Source organism: Danio rerio, chromosome 9, assembly GCF_052040795.2.
Source record: "Danio rerio strain M-AB ecotype USA chromosome 9, GRCz13ab, whole genome shotgun sequence".
Classification (NCBI taxonomy): Eukaryota; Metazoa; Chordata; class Actinopteri; order Cypriniformes; family Danionidae; genus Danio; species Danio rerio.
The window spans coordinates 40,883,047-40,908,150 of NC_141029.1; the positions used below are offsets into that span (position 1 = coordinate 40,883,047).

At 35.7% G+C, this 25,104-nt stretch overlaps 1 protein-coding gene across 2 annotated transcripts in view; it reads left to right on the plus strand.

Moving 5' to 3' along the window:
- Positions 1-25,104, plus strand: part of cps1 (carbamoyl-phosphate synthase 1, mitochondrial) — a 110,978-nt gene that overhangs the window by 8,328 nt on the left and 77,546 nt on the right. For both annotated transcript variants that reach the window (XM_087268186.1, XM_087268187.1), the window contains exons 12-23: positions 395-472; positions 667-765; positions 864-959; positions 5,497-5,686; positions 9,034-9,191; positions 9,354-9,482; positions 11,274-11,418; positions 12,754-12,964; positions 14,794-14,992; positions 16,654-16,830; positions 20,407-20,525; positions 24,314-24,455. In XM_087268186.1, coding sequence (XP_087124312.1) covers positions 395-472; positions 667-765; positions 864-959; positions 5,497-5,686; positions 9,034-9,191; positions 9,354-9,482; positions 11,274-11,418; positions 12,754-12,964; positions 14,794-14,992; positions 16,654-16,830; positions 20,407-20,525; positions 24,314-24,455 — 1,743 coding nt within the window. The remainder of the gene's footprint in view (positions 1-394; positions 473-666; positions 766-863; positions 960-5,496; positions 5,687-9,033; positions 9,192-9,353; positions 9,483-11,273; positions 11,419-12,753; positions 12,965-14,793; positions 14,993-16,653; positions 16,831-20,406; positions 20,526-24,313; positions 24,456-25,104) is intronic.

Here is a 25,104-nt window from a genome sequence, read left to right on the forward strand (position 1 = left end):
GCCTTTGATATAAAAATCAGCCTACAGGCTTTCATAGACTATTTGCAATGTATACACTGTAAGTTTTGTTACAAGCTGTTCACGCATTCTCTTAAGCAAAAGATTCATGCATGAACATTCTTACAAATAGCCCCTTTAACTATGACTGACTGCTGAAAACAAATGTAAAAGTGGCCAAAAAGTTTTTAATGAATGCCTTTATGTTTGTGCTTTATCTGTTTTTGAGTAACACAACTCAACATTGTGTTTGGCTACTTTGGCATTTGTCTAATTAGGCTGTATATAAATATATATTTATATATAAAAAAAATATATTTTTTTTTTGTAAAAACCTTTGTTTTTTCTTTTTTTATATGAATCTGGGTTAACACTGTTTTCTCTATTTCTCTTCCAGGGTATTATGCATAACACCAAGCCTGTGTTCACAGCACAGTTCCACCCTGAGGCCAAGGGAGGACCCACAGACACAGAGGTACCGCGGCACTGTCAGAGGATCCTGAAGAGTCTGATCTTTCTGTTTTTCATGGCTGAATGTCCTCTCTTGATCTTGTTGTGTTGAAACCTCCGTAGGGACTCGTACTTGGCTGCCCTGCACAGCGGGGTACTGATTATTTCATTAAAAACCAGCCAGTGTACTTGAGCACTTTCTCCAATTATCTTTTTTAGTTCCTGTTTGATGCTTTCATCTCTCTGATAAGGAAGGGGAGGGAGGGGAGCATCGCATCCGTGATGCCTAAGAAACCTGCTGTTCCTCCCAGAATCCAGGTGGGGGAGACAAACTACACAATTTGGAAGTCCTTTCTTCTATGTGGCATGTTTGTGTTTGAGTGCTTACACTTGTCAGTTGTTCTTGCTTTATAAAGGTATCCAAAGTACTGGTCTTGGGATCTGGAGGCCTGTCCATTGGTCAGGCTGGAGAGTTTGACTACTCTGGATCTCAGGCTGTCAAAGCTATGAGGGTGAGATGAGTTGATAATCTTTGCTGATTGAATCTCTTGACATAATTCAATCCGTTTTAGATGTTTCTGGCAAATAGTTTCTTTGATCATATCAGTCCATCCGAGTGCCATATTTGTACATTCATACTGCAACTCATTTTTAGCGTTTTGAATCATATATGAGATATTTTTCACAAATTCTCTTTCTTGGTCCATAAGATGGGAAAGTGTCCATCAAATGCACATTTCAGAATTTTGCTAGATGTAGTAGGTCAACAGAGCAGTTGTTTTTTCAACTCCTACATGAGTGCTGTGAATTCACACCTACAGTACTTGTATTGTCAAATACTGTTTTTCACATGTTATATAATAGAAATGTATACAATTTCTGATGCAGCCACAGTCTAGTTTGTGGTCAATGGACAGGCAGAAATACTTTATGTGAAAGCTCGTTGACTGTTAAATACTTAAATACTACTAAACTAGCTGGGACAATAGCAAAACAAACAAAAAAAAAAAAATCATACAGGGCAATCTTTTGGCTGTTTTATAGACAGTGCCATATGTAAATTATTATGTAAATATATGTAAATTTATATAATATATATATATATATATATATATATATATATATATATATATATATATATATATATATATATATATATATATATATATATATATATATATATATATATTTAATAAAATTATTAAATTAAAGTAACTAAATTATTAATTTATTTAAATTATTAAATTACAATTATTAAATTAAAGTAATTAAATTATTAAAAATTGCGAAACATTTATAAAAACTTTGAATAACTGCTTTCTTATTGTATGTAGCTTCAAATTAAATGATTACTCCAGTCATTATTGCGTTTATTACTTTTACCATTAATAGTATTAATAATAATAATAATAATACTAATAATAATGATAATAATAATTATTATTATTACTATTAATATTAGAGTGATTTCTGAAGGATCATGTGACTAAAAACGGGGAAATGAAGCTGAAAATTCATCTTTAAAATAATAATAGATTATTAAAATAAATTATAAACTATATTTGAACAGTTTTTTATAATGCAATAACATTCACAGTTTGTATTGTATTTTTTATTAAATAAATGCAATTTTGGTGAGCAGAGAAACGCTTATTTTAAAACATTTAATAATCCTACTGAACCCAAACGTTTGATAGATAGATTTATAGTAGAATATATATAATTTAAAATTGTACTAATGTAATAAATACTTTTTTTATAAAACATTCCTAAGACAGACAAATGCTCACAATATAAATGACAAATTAAATAAAATAAAAATATGGAGAACTTGAGATCTAAACTAAATTATTTAAAGGATGGTATGCTCATAATAATTCATATATGGCATTATGTCTGTAATACTGTAATACAGTTGAAGTAAGAATTATTAGCCCCCCTGTTTATTTTCTCAACAATTTCTTTTTATCAAATAGAATATTTCAACACATTTCTAAACATAAAAGATTAAATAACTCATTTCTAATAACTGATTTATTTTATCTTTGATGACAGTAAATAATATTTGACTAGATATCTTTCAAGTCACTTCAATACAGCTTAAAGTGACATTTAAAGACTTAACTAGGTTAATAAAAACTGCTTTTAATCTAGCCAAAATAAAACAATTAAGACCTTCTCCAGAAGAAAAAAAAATTAGACATACTGTAATTTTCCTGCTCTGGTAAACATAATTTGGGAAACATTTTAAAAAAAAAAATATATATATATATTTTTAGGGGGGGGGGTGCTAATAATTCTGACTTTATTTGTTGTTATTTGTTGTTATTTTCTTTTGCCATATTTATTATTTTTGTATTTCTATTTATCTTTTAATATAACGGCATAATGTTGCAACTCTCCTAACTGCAAGTAATGCCGAATTCAGACTGCACGATTTTTAAAGTAATCGTGTCACAGATGTTTTCACACTGCATGACTATCTGGGGTAGCTTTTCGTTGCTGCTTTGTTTACACTATAAGATGAATCAGCGACAGGGGTTTTCACATTGCATTCCTTTAAAATAGGAAGAATTGCTGACAACTTTGTCCAAACTGTCTCACAAAAAAACACACGCAAGAAGTGACTTGGAAACAACATGAGGTCATGTAGTATATCTTTTGTTAATAACTAAATAATGAGAAAGAAGCTTTTAATGGGGTAGAAAATGTACTTATTATGCTTACCTGGCTTTAAAGGGAATAAGCAATTTCTCCTCAAAGTTTTTCTCTTTTCGAGCGGTTGTATCGATCAGATGACGTCAAACAGCGAGGGTGCTCTTGTTAAATTTACACTAGTTTTTCCTCCATTTCTTGGGTCCATATTAACTGAAAATAAACTCTTTAAACTTTTTCCCCAAACTCCGTTGGTCCTCAGATACCCATACCAGTGGATACTGCACTCTCATCAGCTGTACGTAATCGCTGTTGTTGTCAGAACTAGTTCATACAGCATGATTTGAATCGCCGACAGATCCAGATATTTAGCATGCCAAAAATCTTACTGGTATCTGCGACTTATCTGCGATTCTCTCTTTGATTACGCCTTTGATAGTTCACACTGTGTTATTGTCACTCACGTGAATGAGCACCGATTTGCTTGTGATTTCAGGCATTTGTCTGCGATTTCTCAAAGCTTGTCAGCTAGTCAAAATCAGGGCTAAAATTTGAACTCTAAAGTCTGAACTCGGCATAAATGCTCACTTTTTGCAACCTTTTTTCGGCAATCTAACACAATTTTGGTTGCCCTGAGAATCTCATCTCCAGCCACTATCAAATATGCATTTTTAAGAGTTATATCCTGTAATGTTACTATTTTTAAACATGCAGAGCTATAAAATCATATGTTGGGGCCACCTTCTGTTGAACTTGCAGTATTTTTATATGCTGAAGCTCTTGTAAAAATTATTTGGTAGTGTTTTTAAATGTTAATCAGGAGCCATATTGAATGCTATATTAACAAAGTCCATAGATATTTACTAGAGACATTAGATGTCGACTATGCTACTGTTGCCTATTGGAAGAAATGCGTCAATAGGGGAGCCATTTTAGTACAGGGTAGCACTCCTTTGAAATGAATGTGGGACCAAGGTGCAGGGGAGAACTGACCATCCAGAGCCATATATATATATACATATACATACACACACACACACATTTACGCATATATATAAGATCAGGAGTTTTCCCGGTGGTCAGAATGCAAATTTTTTTTGGAATTATGAAAATTATAATTTTACAACACTTTTCTTCATCGATGGATGAGTGATTGCACGGGCATTGTCGACAAAGAGCGTGTGTTTGTGTGCATGGAATTGTGTTATCCTCCCTCCCTGTTAAATTTTATTGATCTAAACCGTGTCCTGAAAACAACCCCCCCCCCCCATATCCATTTCACTTCTCATTCAGATATAGAGGGAATGATTCGTTTATGAATAAATCTCTGTTATGAACGACTCGTTAACTTGCAATGACTCAAAAACAGTTTCCGACACAGCAGCATCTTTTTGTCTCATTTAATTTACATTGTTTGCTTATTTTATTCAACAAAACTAGCATAAGGCTAGTATTTACTGTGAGTTGGTGCTACTTTTTCTAGCAAAAACTCACACTAACAACTTGCACTGTCAGTGCACTATACAAATGTGGTGGTGCTATTGACTCACGCTCAGGGGCCATATGCGATATCTAGTGTATTTATCTATGAACAAAGTCTATTTTAATGAAAATGATTTTATGATGCAACAATAACCTAATATACAGTAGCTTAATGCATTTGTTTATGTAAACTATATACATTTCAATTGTGATCAAAACTGTGATGTATTTTAATGTAAAAAAGCTACAAATATATTGGAATCAGACAATTTTTTTTTAAATAAAATTAATATCGACCAAAAAATCCCTTTGATGCATCTTACACACACACACACACACACACACACACACACACACACACACACACACACACACACACACACACACACACACACACACACACACACACACATGTTTGTTTTTGTGAAAAGTGGGGACATTACATAGGTTTCCATTCATTTTATACAGTCCAAACTGTATATTGTATTGCCCTCACCCCACCCCACCCCTAAACCCAACCATCACAGGAGACTGTGTGCAGCTTTACTCTCTGATTAAACTCATTCAGTGTGATTTATAAGCATTTTGAGAAATGAGGACGTCACCAATGTCCTCATATTTCACCTCCTTTTTGTAATACCTGTGTCATACCCATGTCATTATACAGATTTGTGTCCTGATATGTCACAAAAACACGTACACACACACACACACACACACACACACACACACACACACACACACGCACACATGCACACACACACGCACACACATACACAGAGTATCTCTAGGGTTGTACTTTTCCAGAGTCATGTTTTGTACCACAGTTTGAAAACCACTGACCTATTTGAAGCAAAAGTACAGGTGTTCTATCTCACAGCAGTATTTCTTGATTTGTGTTTCTGTCTGCAGGAGGAAAACCTGCAAACGGTGCTGATTAACCCTAACATTGCCTCAGTGCAGACTAATGAGGTTGGCACCAAGCAAGCAGACTCCGTGTACTTTCTGCCTGTCACTCCAGAGTTTGTGACACAGGTGATCAGTGTAGAGCGACCCGACGGTATCCTGCTCTCCATGGGAGGACAGACAGCTCTCAACTGCGGTGAGCATTCAAACTTTCCAAAATTCAATCGGGTCATATTTTGTTGCGAACAAAAATTCATCTTCGATGTAATGCAATGTCTTTAAATGGTTTAAAGTAAAAAAAAACATGTCTTCCGCATACAGGATGTTATCATTGCTTGTATCTGCCCTGGCTTTTTTCTTTTCATTTTTACAAAGCTCATTGTTCTGATAAGTTCAATGTGTTCTGATTGGTCAGCTATCCAGGCATTGTTATTGATCAAATACTTCAAGCATGTAATAAAAATGTTACAAACTTAGTACTTTATGAATTAAAAGCTGAGTTTGATCAAGAAAATGCAGCTAACTAAGCTGATTGATCCAGTTTATTAGCTTGACTTGAGCAGAACAAATTGGTAAGGTTTTATTGTGCATAATAAGTACTTTTTATATCAAAAACTACAGCTTCTCCTCAACATCCTCAATGGAAACATTACTATAACTATGCACTCTTTGCATATACATTTGAAATCTGTGTTGACAATCTTCCCACCGAAGGATGTGGATTTATAGGGGCCCTGTTGGAATGATGTGTTTTAGGAAGTCATGGATGATTTTCCACATTTTTTTATGTTACAGACTTATTCCAAAATGGATTACATTAATTTATTTCCTCAATTCTACTCACAATACCCCATAATGACAATGTGAAAAAAGAAATTGTGGCAAATTTATTAAAAATAAAAACCTTGAAAAATCACACATAAATCAGTATTCACAGTATTCAGTGTATTGGACATGATTTGAATAGGCATACACCTCGAGGCACAAGGCTGGAGGAGGTTACAGAAAAATTTCTGCTGCTCTGAAAGTTCCAATGAGTACAGTGACCTCCATCATCCGTAAGTGGAAGATGTTTGGAATCACCAGGACTCTTTCTAGAACTGGCCGGCCATCTAAGCTGAGTGATCGGAGGAGAAGGGCCTTAAGGCTGATTTATACTTCTGCGTCAAACACCGGCGTATGCTACGGCGCTGACGCATAGCCCTTCGCCGTGGCCGTCGCCGTCACCGACGTGCACCTCTCGCAAGCTCTGTGATTGGTCGGCTTGGTAGCGCTGACGAGTCAAGTCGAGGCGGGACCGAGAGCCGTGTGAATTGCGCGAACCCAATGTAGCGATTGTTTACAAGTGTGGAGTCCCGTGAAGGAGCTCCGGATGGAAAGTTTTGTTTTGTGTTTACCTCATAGTTAAAGTTGCTGCACGTCCGCCGGTTCAAAATAAGCGAGTTTGAGCCACTTGTACATCCCGGAAGTGTTTAGGAATAGCAAAAAAGCAGCGAAGAAACTCGACACAGAGGAACATTAACACCTCACTGCCAACTAGCGTTTCGGAAGTGTTAATGCAGACCAACAAAGACAGCGTGCAGAAGTATAAATGCACAGCCACGCGCGTTGCATGCTCCGTAGGTTACGCCGGTCACTTGACGCAGAAGTATAAATCAGGCTTTAGTCAGGGAGGTGATTAATAACCTGATGGTCACTCTGTCTGAGCTCCAGCGTTCTTCTGTGGAGAGAGGAGAACCTTACAGAAGGACAACCATCTGTGCAGCAATCCACCAATCAAGCCTGTATAGTAGAGTGGCCAGATGGAAGCCACTCCCCGCCTGGAATTTGCCATGAGTCTGATGAGACTAAAATTGAACTCTTTAGAGTGAATGTCAGGTGTTACATTTGGAGAAATCCAGGCATTGCTCATCACCAGGGTAATACCATCCCTACAGTGAAGCATGGTGGTGGCAGCATCATACTGTGGGGATGTTTTTCAGCATCAGGAACTGGAAGACTTGTCAGGATAGAGGGAAAGATTAATGCAGCAATGTACATAGACATCCTGCATGAAAACCTGCTTCAGAGTACTCTTGAGCTCAGACTGTGGCGACAGTTTATCTTCCAGCAGGTCAATGAACCAAAGCACACCGCCAAAATATCAATGGAGGGGTTTTACAACAACTCTGTGAATGTCCTTGAGTGGCCCAGCCATGATCCAGACCTAAATCCTTATGAATATCTCTGGAGTGATCTGAAAATGGCTGTTCACAGTTGTTTCTCATCCAACCTAATAGAGATTTGCAATTGAGAGGTACTGCAAAGAGGAAAAGGCAAAAATTTCCAAAGACAGGTGTGCCAAGCTTGTTGCATCATATTCAAAAAGACTTGAGGCTGTAACTGCTGCCAAAGGTGCATCAACAGAGATTTGAGCAAAGGCTGTGAATACTTTTGCACATTTGATTTTTACATTTTTTTATTTTTAATAAATTTGCAACAAATAAAAAAATATATATATATTTTTTCACATTGTTATTATGGGGTTTTGTGTGTAGAATTTTGAGGAAATAAATTCATTTAATCCATTTTGCAATAAGGCTGTTAAATAAAAACATGGAAAAAGTAAATCGCTATGAATACTTTCTGGATAAACCATAAGTTTAATCTTTGAGACTTTACAGATCTTATACATGCACAAACAGCTTGTAACATTCCAAAGACACAGTATAACATGAAATTGCAACACATGACCTCTTTAGCCCCATATAGAAATCTTATACATTGCATTAATGCAAATTACATACAGTTGAAGTCAAAATGCTATTCATCCTCCTTTTAAATTTTTTTCTTTTTCCAAATATTTCCCAAGTGGTGTTAAACAGAGCAGAGAAGGTTTCACAGTGTTTACTACAATATTTTTTCTTCTGGAAAAAGTCTTATTTGTTTTTTTTTTGTCTAGAATAAAAGCAGTTTATTTTTTTAAAACCAATTTATGGTCAATATTATTAGCCCCCTTATCCAATATTTTTCCCACTGTCTACTAAACAAACAATTATTATACAATGATTTGCTTAATTATCCTAACTTGTCTAAATAACCTAGTTAAGCCTTTAAATTGCACTTTGAGCTGAATACTAGTGTCTTGAAAAATATCTAGTTAAACATTATGTACTGTTATCATTGCAAAGATAAAAGAAATCTGTTAATAGAAATTAGTTTTTACAATTATGTTTAGAAATGTGTTGAAAAAATCTTCTCCACGTTAAACAGAAATTGTGGAAAAAAATATACAAGCGGGCTAATAATTCAGGAGGGCTAATAATTCTGACTTGAACGGTACATAACATTGAAGCTTATGTCTGCATTTTGCACACAAAATATATGTAATGCAACAAATATTTTAAAATGTTGCAAAAAAATTTAACCATTGGAATTGCAAATATATACATACTGCATATATTTAAATATATTAGTCATACCAAATGTCAGATTTCCTTATGGGATAACGCTGTAAAGAATGATTGATGATGTTTTATATGGCTGTGTGTGTGGGGGGTTCAGGCGTGGAGCTCTTTCAGAGTGGCGTCCTGGAGAAGTATGGAGTGAAGGTTTTGGGCACACCTGTGGAGTCCATCATGGCCACTGAGGACAGGCAGCTCTTTTCAGACAAACTAATGGAAATCAATGAAAAGATTGCACCCAGTTTCGCTGTTAAAACGGTATGAGAGATGTTTTGTGAAACTTGAGAGATGTCAAATGTTACCTCATTTGAATTTTATGAGAAACCTTTCAATGTGTGTTTTTTTTTTATCTTTGGACAATATTTGAATAGATATTTGTTGGTTGATGATGTACTCGTGATTGTTTTTTTTATCTGGAAGGTGGCAGATGCGTTGAAGGCAGCAGATGAGATTGGCTATCCTGTCATGCTGAGATCAGCTTATGCCCTGGGTGGGCTTGGCTCCGGCCTGTGTGCTAATAAAGAGAAGCTAGAGGACACCGCTCACAAGGTAAACACTGTAAAACATTACACAACATGATGGGATTAGAATGATCATGTGACACTGAAGACATTTTGTTTCATAGAGAAATCAAGTACAGGCATTCCTCATAAAATACAGTACTTATCAGCTGTATGTAAAGTGCCTCATATTGACCACAAAAAATGGGCTTGATTAAACAATTTGGAGTCTTTGAGTTCCATTTTGTTTTAATATCCCTGGGATAGAACTTCCTAAAGTTATTTACAAATTAAAATGAGAAATGTTTATTCATTATCACAAAGGTTTAAGAATTATAATCCAGAAGAATATTTAGGTATTGAATATCTGCTGTAAATGAAGTCACATTTGGTTTTTGACCATAAGGCCCCGTTTACACTAACACGTTTTAGTTTTAAATTGCATAAGTTTTGCTACAGTTACGCCATCTGTCCATACTACGCCAGAGTTTTTTTTGGGCCTCAAAAAACTGAGCGTTTTGGAAACACTGAAGAGGCCTTTTTCATTTGAAAATGTGGCTGCTCCATATCAGTGTAGATGGGGGAAAATGGAGACATCTGGAAATGGAGGCGGGGCTTCAGACATCTGATTGGGGCTTTTTTTCTCAATATTAAGTAGCCTAAACAAAGTTCAGTGTTGCATCCTGTTCTTGTAAGTTCAGACTTCGTAAGTTTGATATGGAAAACAAACTCCCGAGGACACGCCATCTTCAGAGGAAACAGTTTACTTTATAACATCATTCACATCACCTTCACTTTCTTAACAATAAAATGAAAACATCATATAAGGAACCGCCTATTTTCATGTTGATATTAGCAACTAAACAGAACCAAAAATGTTAAGGCGTCTTGTAGCTATATATAAATATGACTGTCATTTTAACTGTATGCATATTTATAACAAAACGCAGCCTATAACATACCCGCCTTTTTTCATTTTCATTGAAATTGCAGCTCTCATCACTCAGTGCATGCCAGAGTGTGTGTGTTGTCACGTTATGTGCGTTTTCAGCAGTGTAATGTGGAAACGCCAATGTGGACGTGGATCGTTTTCATTCTAAAATGCCATTTAAAAACTAAAACTTATTAGTGTAAACAAGGCCTTACTCTCATGCTACATTAAAATCCCTAAATCTCTGAAGATTAAGCTTGCATGACTTTAATAGTAAGGATGGTAAAATAATAGTTTGTTGAAAATCTAAAGGGATATTTGATCTTTGAGTTACATGCATTTTTAAATGTCACTTTTGGTATATAATGCAACAATGATTGCTAAAGCCAACAGATTTGACTCATAGTGCTACTAGTCTCAATGTACTGGGCTGCTCATACATGCTCTTGACATCCTTGATTGTGACAGATCATAATCAATCTTCAGAAGATTCATTAGTTTGTTCTGCATGTTATATTTTTAATAAATTGATTAAAAACATTTTTAATAAATGATTAAAAATATTGATCAAAACATGAGTAAATTTTAAGAAAATATTCCATTACTTTTCAAATGAATGGTTATGCTACTTGTTTTTTTTTTTCAAATGTATGAATTGCTTTACTTAAAGGACATTTTTTTGTCAGGTTTAACAGTTCCCATTAATAAACTCACATTTTTGCTACTTAGAGTCTCAATAAATGTCTTTTTTTCATTGGGTATGAAACTGAGATCTGAATGCTATCGTTTGTGCTAATAATTACATGCTTTTATCTCAAGAAGATCAAGGAAAATTGAATTCCTATTGATATAGCCGCTTTTGAAATGGTGTGGCATGATAAAAATAGACTAAGTTCATTCTGTTTGCAGGCCTTAGCTATGAGCAGCCAGATCCTGGTGGAAAAGTCTCTGCTGGGCTGGAAGGAAGTGGAATATGAAGTGGTGAGAGATATTGCTGATAACTGTGTCACAGTCTGCAATATGGAGAACTTTGACCCACTGGGCATCCACACAGGTATCATTTTATATGGAGAACACGCAATACCTGACAAAAGTCTTGTCGTTGATCCCAGTTAGAGCAACAAATTATAACTTGGCTTCTAGTTTATCATTTGGAAAAGTGGCATAAGGTAGATTTTTTCTTATCGAAGTTGATGTGCATCCTAATAATCACAAATACTTCAGAAGACCTATTGAAACCCACATGGACCCAAGATTCTTACAGAAATCAGTCAAGTTTAGTGAAGGAAAAATCACAGTTTGGGGTTACAGTACATTCAATATGTGGGTGTGCGAGAGATCTGCAGTGTGGATGGCAACATCATCAGCCTGAGCTATCAAGACATTTGTGCTGCGCATTACATTACAAACCAAAGGAGACGGCAAATTCTTCAGCATGATAGCGCTCCCTCTCATTAAATAATTAAAAATCAAGGCATAATTGTAATCTAGAAGCCTTTGCCTTTCTTATAAGCCATTTCTGATACCAAATGATCCACTAGAAGTTAAGTTATTATTTGTTGTTCCTAAAACTTTGATAGGCGACAAAACTTATGTCAGGTAGTGTCCTCTTTCATACAGGTCCGTTCGTTGCATTCCAAAATTATTTGTTATATAAGTTATAGTATAATAAAATATTTCAACATCACCAAATAAACATCTATTCATTTAGATTGTCTTACTATTAGATTAATTTAGATTTGTTATTGAAATATACTTTTTTGAATTATTTATTCATTCATCACTCCAAACAGAAATGCTAACTGATTCAGCCGAGGGTCGAACCAGCGATTCCTGCGCTGCCCTACTGTGATTTAATTCTTTATGTTAATAATAATAATAATAATAATAATAATAATAATAATAATAATAATAATAATAATAATATAAATAATAATAATAATAATAATAATAATAATAATAATAATAATAATAATGATAATAATAATAATGATGATGATAATAATAATAATAATAATAATAATAATAATTATTATTATTATTATTATTATTAATATTATTATTATTATTATAAATATTTTGTTACATATGTAACAAATAAAAATGTAAATACATTTCTTTATAACATTTTATTGTAATATAATACTCTGAGGATAGTTTTTTCCCCAAATGCAATTACCCATTTAAAAAAAACTTTAATAATTAATATTCTGTTTTTGTATTCATGTTAAACGGGACTCCCTTTCACTGTCTGGTTCATTCTAGTTTGACCTTGTATACACAAATCCATATACACTGCGTAAATTTAACCACTAGTAACATGACATGAGGACATGCATTGTAAATCCTCAAGAGCTTCAGCTAACAGCCCTTGTTGCTTAACCCAAAGGTGACTCCATTGTGGTTGCACCGAGTCAGACTCTGTCCAATGAGGAGTACCACATGCTGAGAGAGACCGCTATTAAGGTGGTGCGTCATCTGGGTATTGTGGGAGAGTGTAATATCCAGTACGCTCTGCACCCATCCTCCCTGGAGTACTGTATCATTGAGGTCAATGCTCGCCTTTCCAGAAGCTCAGCGCTGGCGTCCAAAGCCACAGGGTGAGTTCATCTTAATAGTAGTTAGGGTTTTTACAGGACTTTAAAATGTTTAAATAGTAAAAAATAAGGAAAATACTAAGGCTTTAGGGAAATGTGTTAAACTTTAATGGTGCTTCATCTTCTTAATTGCGAGATGTTAGAGTTGTCAAAAAGTATAGATTTTGGTAACAAGTGGTATTGAAATGTAAAAAATAAAAGGTACAAGCATTTCCCGCTTTCCTTTTAAGTGTTGTTGAGTGGATTTTTAAAGACTTCTGATTGGTCATTGTGTTCCCTACCTCAACAGAATTGTCTGTGATTGGCTACTATGATCATAGCTTCACAAACCACTTACACAGATACAGGAGTGTTTTAAAACAACTTTTACATTTGAAAACAAGTGACAAGTTTGAAAACTTTTACATTCGATACATTTGAAAGCCACCTCTATTAGTGGATCCGTCTGTGAGCTAATTTACAGTAAAAACAATCCACTGATGGATCAGCTGATAGAAATACTAGAAATATTTATAGGATAAACACATTTTTCAGCTGCACTTCAGCTGAAATGAACTCACTGCATTGTATATCAATTAATCTAAGACTGTATGCTACAGATTTAAAAGTCTGGGATGTGATTTTTTTCAAAAGATTTCCATCTATACGGACCTCAACGTGGCGACCCCTGTAATTTGTGTAAATCAGAAGTTTTTTTTTTTTTTCATTTTGAGGGGAGAGGATTAGTCAAAATCAAAGGGAGAGAGAATCGTCATCATCATCAAAGCAGTCAACCTGATAATCTTTCCTTTTTTTTTTATCCTCGGCTGAGCACATGCCCAAGAGTGTACATTTTTTGTCTTGTTTTGAGATTTACCTGCAAAACAGACGTTTCCTGGTGATCAGCCGAAGGTGTCAGTTTCACACCATCTTCAGGTTTGTGTTTTTCGTCACCAAAATATTGAGAAGTGACTGCAGCCAAAGTTGTCTATGCCGAGAGCCAGAGTCTAAAAACACCCACCCACCACCCTGTCTGTTCAGTGTGAAATCAGTCCATATCCTTTGTAAGCTTCGATGCCACACACTCTGTAAGAAGACGAACAAAATGTGTGGAATCAACAGAACAGATTTTGTTGTCTTATAAAAAGATTAGTGTGAAGAGGCAGAAATAGTTTGAATACCTTGTGGGGCAATTATTATTTCTTTCAGAAAATCCTTATGGAGGGATTTTTGGAGAGAATGGCTGTTTAAGTTGTGTTGTGGTCAAGTTTAATGATCTTTTGGCAAGTAGAACATTTAAGTAATTTTATTAAAGTAAATTAATTAAACTATTAGATCTTAAACTTAGTTCTCCATAGATTCTTCATGAGAGAGATGCAAAAAGATCACTAAATTATGTTTCATTTTATTTGTGAATGATCAGATGGCCACTGAGCACAGAAAATGCTAATGATAATATCACAAATTACATTTTAAAATATTCACAATTCGTCACAATCATGAACTCTGTGCTTCCAATTAATTGTCATAAACATAATTGCAATTAACAATTTAATTGATTTCTCTATATGATTCTTACTGTACAGTTGAACGATAATGGTATTATATTTTCCTTGGATGGAACAAAGAACCATCAATAGCAGCATTAATACAAAATATTTAATTTAAAGTAACTCATATAGAACATAGAAGATATAGAATATATATATGTTCTATTGTTTTTCCATTTTTTCCCCCTTATAGAAACAATTGAGATGTCATTTTGGAGACTTTTAACAAGTTTCCTTCAGTTTGAATACTATAGAAAATTGTATCTGTTGTAATATGGCTGCTTTCTGAATCTTTCTCATTAGCTACCCATTAGCATTCGTAGCTGCTAAACTAGCACTGGGCATCCCTCTGCCAGAGATAAAGAACGCTGTTTCGGAGCAGACCACTGCCTGCTTTGAGCCCAGTTTGGATTACATTGTCACCAAAATTCCTCGCTGGGATCTGGACCGCTTCCACGGAATGTCTCGAGAGATCGGCAGCGCCATGAAGAGTGTTGGAGAGGTGCAGACACTGACGATTTATTGCTCTAATTAAACCAATCGAGTAGTAACCAAGTTATTATTTGATTCTTCCTTGCTAATTTCACGAAAGTCTGTGTCATGGTTAAAGGGGTCACGGACTACCTTTTTAAAAAAATATATTATTTTGTACTGTTCTCTGACGTTCATTTATAAACTCAAGATTTGTTTGCATCCAAAAGCTAACTCAGAAGTAATTCCTTATTCTAAAATAATAGGCTTTTCTCATTAGAACCAACTGAATAGGCATGGTGGATTATAGGAAAGTAAACACTGGTATGTTTGGATAACAGTTTTACATATTTGAACATTAATAATTCTAATTCTACTGTGGTTTAAAAATGCGTAAATCGACAGTTGATGGCTTCTTCATTTTAATGGATAAAAGCATAAATGATATTGGCCATTCAAACGGGGCGCCAGCGCTTTGGATAAAAGCATAAATAATATCTGCCCTTTAAACGGGGCCATCGTCAAGGCTTCCCATTCACTTTTAATGGGTGACGTCAGGCATTGGCGAACTGCATTGTGGATCTGTCGGCGCTGCTTCAGGGTTGTTGCTTGCTGCAGAAGTTGGGAATTTATTAACTTTTCAAGCGCCAATGGATGCTTTTCAAGCGTCAGCCAATCAGATTGCTTTAATACACCAGCTCAGACAGTAGTCAATTGCGGACCAATTTCATTGGCTGATGCTGCAATGAGGATCCCGTTAGCCCCAACATCAGACACGCCATCGGTTAAGTGTTGATGCTGAAGCCCCATGTTAATGCACGGTAAAGCTAAAAGCTCAGTAAATAGTGAACAGTTATTATATAAAATAGTTACACTTGTTTGGCTCAACATAACTGTCAAATCCAAAATTTATTTGGCTCAGCATCAGTCATCTTTTTTTTTTTTTTGTTCTAAAAAATTATCAAATTGTGCCTTGTTTGTAAATGAACCCACTCTAGAATTAAGTGAACAATAAAATAAAATAAAATAATGTAAAATAAAATAAAGTAAAATAAAATAAAGTAAAATAAATAAAATAAAATAAAATAAAATTAAATTAAATTAAATTAAATTAAATTAAATTAAATTAAATTAAATTAAATTAAATTAAATTAAATTAAATTAAATTAAATAGCAAAATAAAATAAAACAAAATAAAATAAAACAAAATAAAATAAAACAAAATAAACACAACCAAAATTTTACTGATGGTCTGTAAATTCAATAAAATAACTTCATATACTCTTTTCTGATGTTAAGGTTGTTTCTTAGTTTCTTTGTAGACTTGAATGAGCAGCTCTTAACCATTTCTTGTATTTACCCCCTACAGAGCTACAATAAACAGATCGTTATGTAGTAGCAGGCATTGATTCTCCCTGGAGGCTGAGTTTAGACACACTCTTACATAATAAAGTGGCACAATCTACATCATTTCGGCAGATTGGCTCCAATATAAGCTGTATTTAGACTAATGAGAAATTCTGATTACTGAACTTTACAGAAAGTTTTTATAGCACAGTCAACTCTCATATGTCAAAAGATCAAGGGCATTTTGAGTTTTCAGTTTGCGACCCCTTTAATTCAGTGCTGTTGATTTACAGTAATGGCAGAGCTTTCATCTACATCCCATAATTCTGCGTCTTTTATTTCCAGGTCATGGCAGTCGGCCGAAGCTTCGAGGAGAGCATCCAGAAGGCTTTGCGGATGTGCCATCCCTCAGTGGACGGCTTTGTACCACGTCTGCCTCTGAAAAAAGCCTGGGCAGAGCAGCAGGACCTGCAGCGAGAGCTTTCCATGCCTTCAAGTACTCGTATTTTCTCTCTTGCTCAGGTATGTGACCCAGATGTGCAGTACAGACAAGATGATAGATTCGGAATGTGCTCAACTCAATATAAATGTCATGTTTAATTCAGTCTCATGATTTATGAATCAATGAGACTGCAGTTTTTACACCATTCATAACACTTTGAGTGCAGTTTGGATAGTATGTTGATGCTACTTTTCAGAAGTTTAACATCGGTAATTCATTCATTCATTTTCTATTTGGCTCAGTCCCTTTATTGATCAGGGGTCACCATAGTGGAATGAACCGCTAACTTTTCCAGCATGTTTTACGCAGTGGATGCCCTTCCAGCTGCAACTCATCACTGGCAAACACCCATTACTCACATTTACACACATACACTACGAACAATTTAGCTTACCCAATTGACCTATAGTGCATGTCTGTGGATTTGTGGGGGAAACCGGAGCACCTGGAGGAAACCCATACAAACATGGAGAACATGCGAACTCCACCCAGAAACGCCAACTGACCCAGCCGAGGCTCGAATTTACCTTGTTGCTGTGAGGTGACAGCGCTTCCCACTGTGCCACTGCGCCACCTTAACTTTGGTAATTAATTAAAAAAATGTAATTAAGACCAGTGCTTACTTTGTAAATGAATAATTTCCGGAACAAAAGCAGGGAATAAATACGACGTCTGCCCTACAATTTCAGTTTTCCCAGAACATGATGCCACTAAATGGTTATAGTGAGAAAAAAAAAACATCAAATTTCTGAACAGTCTTTAATTATTTTGTGCAACATAACGTCATGGGTCAACCATGGATAAAAGAAAAAACAAATAAACATGTAGCTTCAAACATAAATCATACGAAACATCACTGTTGAGGTTACTAACACTACAGGCATTCAGTTCACTTCACTATTATGTGTCAAATGAAAATAACTCACTGTGTCTAATCTTCAAGAAGAGCCAACAGTTACCTCTTCTAGGCATGGGCCCGTAGAGGATTCAGAACAAAATATCATGGTTTTGCGTATTGTAAATTACTGCTCTAAATTAAGTTCTATTTCCTGTATGGGTAAAAAACAAAAACTTTTTCCGCCTTTGAACACAATATATTTTATTTTGTGAAAGATTTCTAATATTTTGGAGCAGTAAATGTGTCAGGCTAAATAATTCAAATGAATCATTGACTTCTGCTTTAGTTTCAAAAACACAGATGTCTTTACGATTTAAAACATCATCTTTGGATATCTTTTCTGGTTTTTGTTGTCCAAAAAAAAACAAAAAAATGTGAATAAAAAAATCTTACACATACCTTAAGAATGGTTATACAGAAAATGTTGGCGATTTTAAAACCTTGACTTATTCAAACCGCGATATGCCTTGAAAACTGTTATCGTCCCATGCCTAACCTCTTCCATTATGCTTTCTGGTTGACTTCACTCAATTTGCTTCTGTCTCTCGTTATCCTGATCCAGGGACACAGTTTTATCTTCTCAAGATCTCCTTTGATTAAGCTCAATATCAGATTTACTTGTGATAAAAAAAACAAAAAAAAACTGTCAATATGCTTGACTTCCTCTTTGGTATTTTGAAAATACAAATATTATTTTGGTAGGCCGCTATGGCATTATTTTTTTTTCACCGTTCACTGCGTACGAAACAATAATCACCAACCAATGAGAGTAATTATAAATGTAAGAAAGCTGATTGGTCGGAAGTGACTATCTTTATGTATGTGCATGCACACAATTCACACAGCTTTGCTGGCTGTTTGTCACTCGCTTTCATTCACATTCTCTCTTTCTCTTTCTCTTTCTCTTTCTCTCTCTCTCTCTCTTTCTCACTCTCTCTTTCTCTTTCTCTCTCTCTCTCTCTCTCTCTCTCTCTCTCTCTCTCTCTCTCTCTCTTACCCACACACATGCAGGTATTCATCACGCAAAAGTTAATTCCAGATCAATTAAAATCAATACCAGAACACAAAACACGAATTACTGACGATTACTGAAACAGGATCTGGCAAGACCTGGCTCAAATTAAGACCTCATTAAGACTTATGTATCAAAGATACGTTTGATTAATCAAAACTGACAGTGAAGAAATGTTCAGCCTTACAAAAGATTTCTTTCAATAAATGTTTTTTTTATTCATCAAAGATGTACCACAATTTATATAAAAACATATTAAGCAGCTCATGTGTTTTATTATGTCAAGAAATATTTTCTGTGAAAGGGAAACCTGAAGTAATGACTGCTGAAAACTCAGCTTTGTGATAAAATACAAATACTATACAATTATAAAATTGTATTTATTGAAATAGAAGGCTGTTGATATAAGCTGTAAAATGGTTGACAATATTTCTGTATTATTGCTCAAACAAATGCAGCCTTTGTAAGAACTTAAAAACAATGTTTAAACATTTTTCTAATCACAGATTTTTTGTAATACCATTCTGTAATTGTTAACAAATTTTATGCTTTTGGGGTTGTTTTACCTGGAAGAGATGCCTAAAACGTATATTATAGAGGCTAGTTGTTGATCAGATGCATTGTGGTTTTAGGTGAAGCTATTTAGATATAACAATTTTATGAAATTAAAATGTTTCAGGTCTGAATGGTCCTGAAATGCAAATAACAGGATAATGCATTATGAATTGTCCAAGGCCTAAAACATTTAGTGTAATATTTGGATCAGAACTGATTCTTGAAGGCCAAGAAAGCCTGCCCTAGGAAATAGAAACTGTACATTTTCTAAATAAGATTAATATGCTGTGGTATATTACGCATAGCATACGATTAGGTAAACCACAGCTTTAAAGATTGATTCTGGCTGGCCTTTATTTTGATTAGCCAGTCTTGCTACATTATGTTTTATTTATTATACAATAAAGTGAATAATTGACCCATTGTGGCTGCCAACCAATTTTCTAGCTTCCAATTCCTCTGCTGCTTCTCCTGTTTCAGCTTAGATCAATTATTTATTTGTTTTGTTAGTAACTGTGAGTGTAGTACTATGGTAATGTACAGTCAGCCGGTCATTATCTCAAAACAAACCCCTTCAGGATAACACAAAACCCTTCCACGTCTCTTGACAATGATTGGAAATGGTCTGCCTCAAGTGAAGAAAACCTGCTCCTTGTCAAAAAGTGTGTCATGCGGGTGTCAAATGAACGCACCGATGCTGGCAGATATATTAAGGAATAATAGGCTAAATCCTTTAAAGACACGAGACATCAATAACTCTCAAGGTTGGTCTTGCTGTTGTACGGCTGGAGTTGGATGTTAGTCTCCAGGCACATAATTGTATTCAGAGCAGGTTATGCCTCCTATTAAGCAGACAGGCTATTAAGTGCAGCTTCCTGATTGGCCAGGGGCCTTGACCCCCTCCACTGCGCTACAGCAACAACGAGTTACAGCTCGCTGGGCTCTGTTCTGTATTCAAGGGACACCGCAGGCTAACAGCCAACAATCAGAAGCCATTATTTCTCATTTAACAATGACCTAACAATTTCTTGTAGATCACGGTCATTTATTAGAAAAGCCTGTTTATGTTCGAGCCATTTATTGTAGCGTCCGCTGATTTTAGACATTGTGGGAATTGTTTTGTTTCTTAAGGCCCTACACAGTGGTGTGACCGTTGATCAGATCCATGACCTGACTGCCATAGACAAGTGGTTCCTGCACAAACTCAAGCACATTACTGAGATGGAGCAGCGTCTGGGTCAGTATAAAAGGTGAGAGAGTGTAATGGTCACATTCCGACACGTTTAGAGTATTAAAGGGATAGGTCACCCTAAACCGAAAGTTCAGACTTCGTTCACTCAAATTTTACTTGTTCTAAACCTGTTTGACCTGTGTTGAACACAAAAGAAGATGTTTTGAAGAAATATGGAAACCTGTAACCTATGTACTATGATCAGTGGATGCAGGTCAGGCTTTCAGCTTTTTCAAAATATATATATATTTTTATTGTCGAACAAAAGAAACAAATGTATGACGGTTTGGAACTTCTTGAGGGTGGTCAATTGTGACTCCATTTTAATTTTAGGGTGAACTCTTCTTTTAAGGGGACCTGTTACATTGCATTCACTTTTGCATGGGCTTTGAACACAGATGTGTGTTAACAATGTGTGTAAACCAGTGTTTCCGAACCCTGTTCCTGAAGGCACACCAGCAGTACATATTTCTCCCTTATCTGACCCTTTAACTTCAGGTTTTGGAGCCTCTTTTAATGTTCTGGTTACTTAATTTAGATGTGTTTGATCAGGGAGAGGTTAAAAATGTGTACCATTAATGTGCCTTTAGTAACAGGGTTGGGAAACACTGGTGTAAACAACCAGCTTATGATGGTAAAAAAATCAACCCATGGTAAATAATTGCTATTACAGATGCCAGTAATTAATCAAAGATGTATTGCTGATAATCCATTTAATCTGCCTAGCTTGAATAAACTTGTATATCATGAATATGCATTGTTTTGTGGTGCATGTGATTGATCATGGGAAATTTATAGAAATTTACATCCCAAGCCTGCTCTTTTAACATAGATTAGAAAAATCACTGCATTTAAGAAATGTACACGTATTGTGATACTAATGTTATTTTGTCAATAGCAGTAAGATTTCTTTTTAATGATTAAGGCTGACAAAAATAGTCAATGCCTCATTAAATTACTGAAATTATATATGCTGTACAATATGTAATATTATTTATTGTGTTTATTATTTTAAAATGGGCATTTATTGCTTTATGATAGTAATGTTTGAAAGCTTATAATTATCTTAAGTTTTTAAATAACAATTGTTACTTTTTTCTCTGAATTGTAAGGAATACTGTCAGAATGGGTAGCTTGTAACTTGAAATTGCTTGATACAAACTCACAGTTTTCAGGAGAGTCTGATTTGTGACATAAGTAAAAATACATTTTGGAATTTTTATTACCCATGACAGAAAACAAAATAGTAATGAGAATTTGATTTGTTTTTATATGCAAAATTTTGGTGTAAATGAGTAATTATTTCTTATTTAGCAGGGTCTTAATTCTGAGTGGTCACTTCTGATGAAGTGAAATATGTATATTGCAGTGAAATATGTGTGTCTAATGACTATGCAATTGTATAATTGGCTGGTTTTGAAATAAGCAATATCACACTCGTGGCAGTGCGATATGGCTCTATATCTGCACTGATGGGAGGTGTGTGTTGGCTTAAGGTCGCACTCCGAGTGCTTTAGGCATATTCGCACTATGTACAGTTGGCTTGAACTGGGTCGAATCACGCTTGTCCCCCCTGCTTCTCCCCCAATGGGCTGCACTCACATCGCATTTGGGCCGGAGCACGCTTACGTCATCGATGATGCGCTGTTCAGTAAGAAGCACTCTCGCTCAGCACAGTGGAGATTTCATTAGTTATATTGTTTTAGTCGTTATTACGCCGAAAATATTTCGCCGAACAGATCAGCCACTTTTGACGCTCATAAACAATCATAACGTTCTCGTGCTGCAGGAACTAGGAGGTTTGCTAAAGGTGCAGTTGTCGTGCAGTGAGAAGTTTGCATCTTTAATAATATACGACAGTTTGCGTTCATTGAACAGTAATTCATAAATCCATATGAAACAGTCCTTTAAAAGTCATATCTCGTCTTCAGTTTCAGCTCAGGCGTGCTTTACAATCACACTACAAACCAAAGTGCCCAAGGTGACTGCACTCTGGCACACATCTTCCAACCGGGCCAGGGCCGGCCAATTAAACCGTGGCTGAGCCTGATTTAGAGCACTCACACTTCTCAAACGATCTGGGTATGGGCACGGTTCGGATAGCATAGTGTGAGTGCTCCCTTTGTATCTCACCAGTGACAAACAGCCATATAAACAGCCATAGCGTACTGCTTTGAGTGTAATATTGGATTTATATAGCAGTTTGATGGCATAATCATATATATAAAAAGAAAATCAAACATTGAGAGTCTCAAAGCACCTCCTAGACCGTGTTTGGACACCCCTGGTCTGAATTGATGACAAAACAGCTGATTTTGCTCACAATTTAAGATTATAAGGCTGAACGACATGAATTGCCATCAGTCTACAGAGATTTCCCAGTATTTTTTTGTTGCAATTGGGAGATCAAAATAATTAACCCTTAAAAAGCCAAAGCAAAGCAAACACTTCCAGATTACAATAGTATAAATACACCACTACAACAAACAAGAGAGAGAGATCGACTTACCTGTTTTATAATGATCTGATCAGTTTTTCTCCCCTAAGGACTTATTATGCTTTCTCTGTTGCCATGTTGTGGTGGATCATCAACCGTCTTTGCTCTCCTTAGTACAACAGGCTGATGGCTGCCAACACACTGAATCTCCGAAATGATAAATATTTTAAAATAGGCACTATCCTTATAAATAAACTGCATAGTTGCAGTCTAATCAACTACATTTGTGACTAAAAAAGCCTCAAAAGTATATTCTGTTTTCCAACAGCTGCAATATTTGTCAAACTGTATTAAGTTGTTTAGTCCCTCTTTAGTCCTAGTGTGGACGGAGTAATGCACAAGGGTGAAAAGGCTGTTCGAGTGCTGGTGTTGCTTTAATATCTCACAGCTATCAGCCAACCAGATTCGAGAACAGACAGAATTGTTGTATAAAAAGGCATATTTACTTCAGGCATGTTTTAACAATTCAATTTGAAGGTAAATATAGATCTATAATGTAGGCAGTCAAAAACGAACAAAAAAACAAACCTCCTTATAGTACATCAAGGTCTTCGGAAGTAAAATAAATAGTTTGTGCAAGAAACTGAACATTATTTGTAATTCATAATTCACTTTAACTGGTGAACTGTCCCTTTAATTACTTGGCTACTTTCAGTCGAGTACTGACCTTTCTAAGCACAATATGGAGTAAAGTCTCACTTTTGGTGTGTGGGATGGTGTGGAGTGCTTGTCACTGTTTGTCCTTTGCTACTGTCTCACACTCCTGCTGATTTTAATGCTATTTGCCATGTTGATAAATGCACTGAGGGCTTCTTGCATACATTGCTAAAAAAATTAAAGAGTGGTATTTTTTTAAATCAACATAGATCAAAAAGTTAAACCGATGTTTTGATCACCTGAATTGCTTTATGCCCATGCACAGCTAATAAAGCATCAATATCAAGGAAAAAAAATAACAAGTTTTAATTCAGTTTCCCTTTGATCTTAGTTCAAATGTTGTTTATTGATGTGAAAACAAGTATTAAGCATTTTTAGCGAGGGTTTATTTTGGAGATTTTCTTTCCTTCCATGTACACTGAGACTTGAACTCTGTGATGATCAAAGGTCTATGGTTTGCTATTTATCTCAAAAACATTTTCCCTCTGATAATTTCACATGCATTTACAAAAAAAAAATGTTTTAAAAGCAGATCAGAAAGTTGTACATTCTGTAACCGAGCAGTTCAGAGCAACATTACATAGTTAAGATTCTGCTTAGTAATTTTTCAGGTCAGTGCATTGTGTTGAGTTTCTAAATGCTGTTTCCTTCAGTGCCACAGTGCCGAGAGATCTACTACTGAAGGCCAAGATGGATGGTTTCTCAGACCGTCAGGTTGGTCAGGCAATGGACATCTCAGAGGGAGAAGCTCGAGTGCTGAGGCTAAACCAGAACATCCGACCTTGGGTCAAACAGGTTTGTACTTATTGCCAGTAATATCTTTATGACTAAGGCTCCTTTCCACCTGGTATTAGGCTGAATTTTTATGTCAGTCCTATGACAAGTGGACAATGCTAAATCGAGGTAGACTGTTACAGTTACAAAACAGGTGATGTAAGTCATAAAGACTGATTTATACTTCTGCGTCAAGTGCACACATAAGCGCACAGCCTTGGCATGGTCGCAGACCCCTGGTGCTAAAATGTTAGTAAAATCAATACAATAAGAAAAAAATAATAGTTTACAAAATAGTTCTATTACTTTGTATACAAGTTACTTATTGAAAATGTGGGCGAGGCAGTGGCGCAGTAGGTAGTGCTGTCGCCTCACAGCAAGAAGGTCGCTGGGTTGCTGGTTCGAACCTCGGCTCAGTTGGCGTTTCTGTGTGGAGTTTGCATGTTCATTCTGCCTTTGCATGGGTTTCCTCCAGGTGCTCCGGTCACGGTCCAAAGACATGCGGTACAGGTGAATTGGGTTGGCTAAATTGTTCGTAGTGTATGAGTGTGTGTGTGAATGTGTGTCTGGATGTTTCCCAGAGATGGGGTGTGGCTGGAAGGGCATCCGCTGCATAAAAACTTGCTGGATAAGTTGGCGGTTCATTCCGCTGTGGCGACCCCAGATTAAT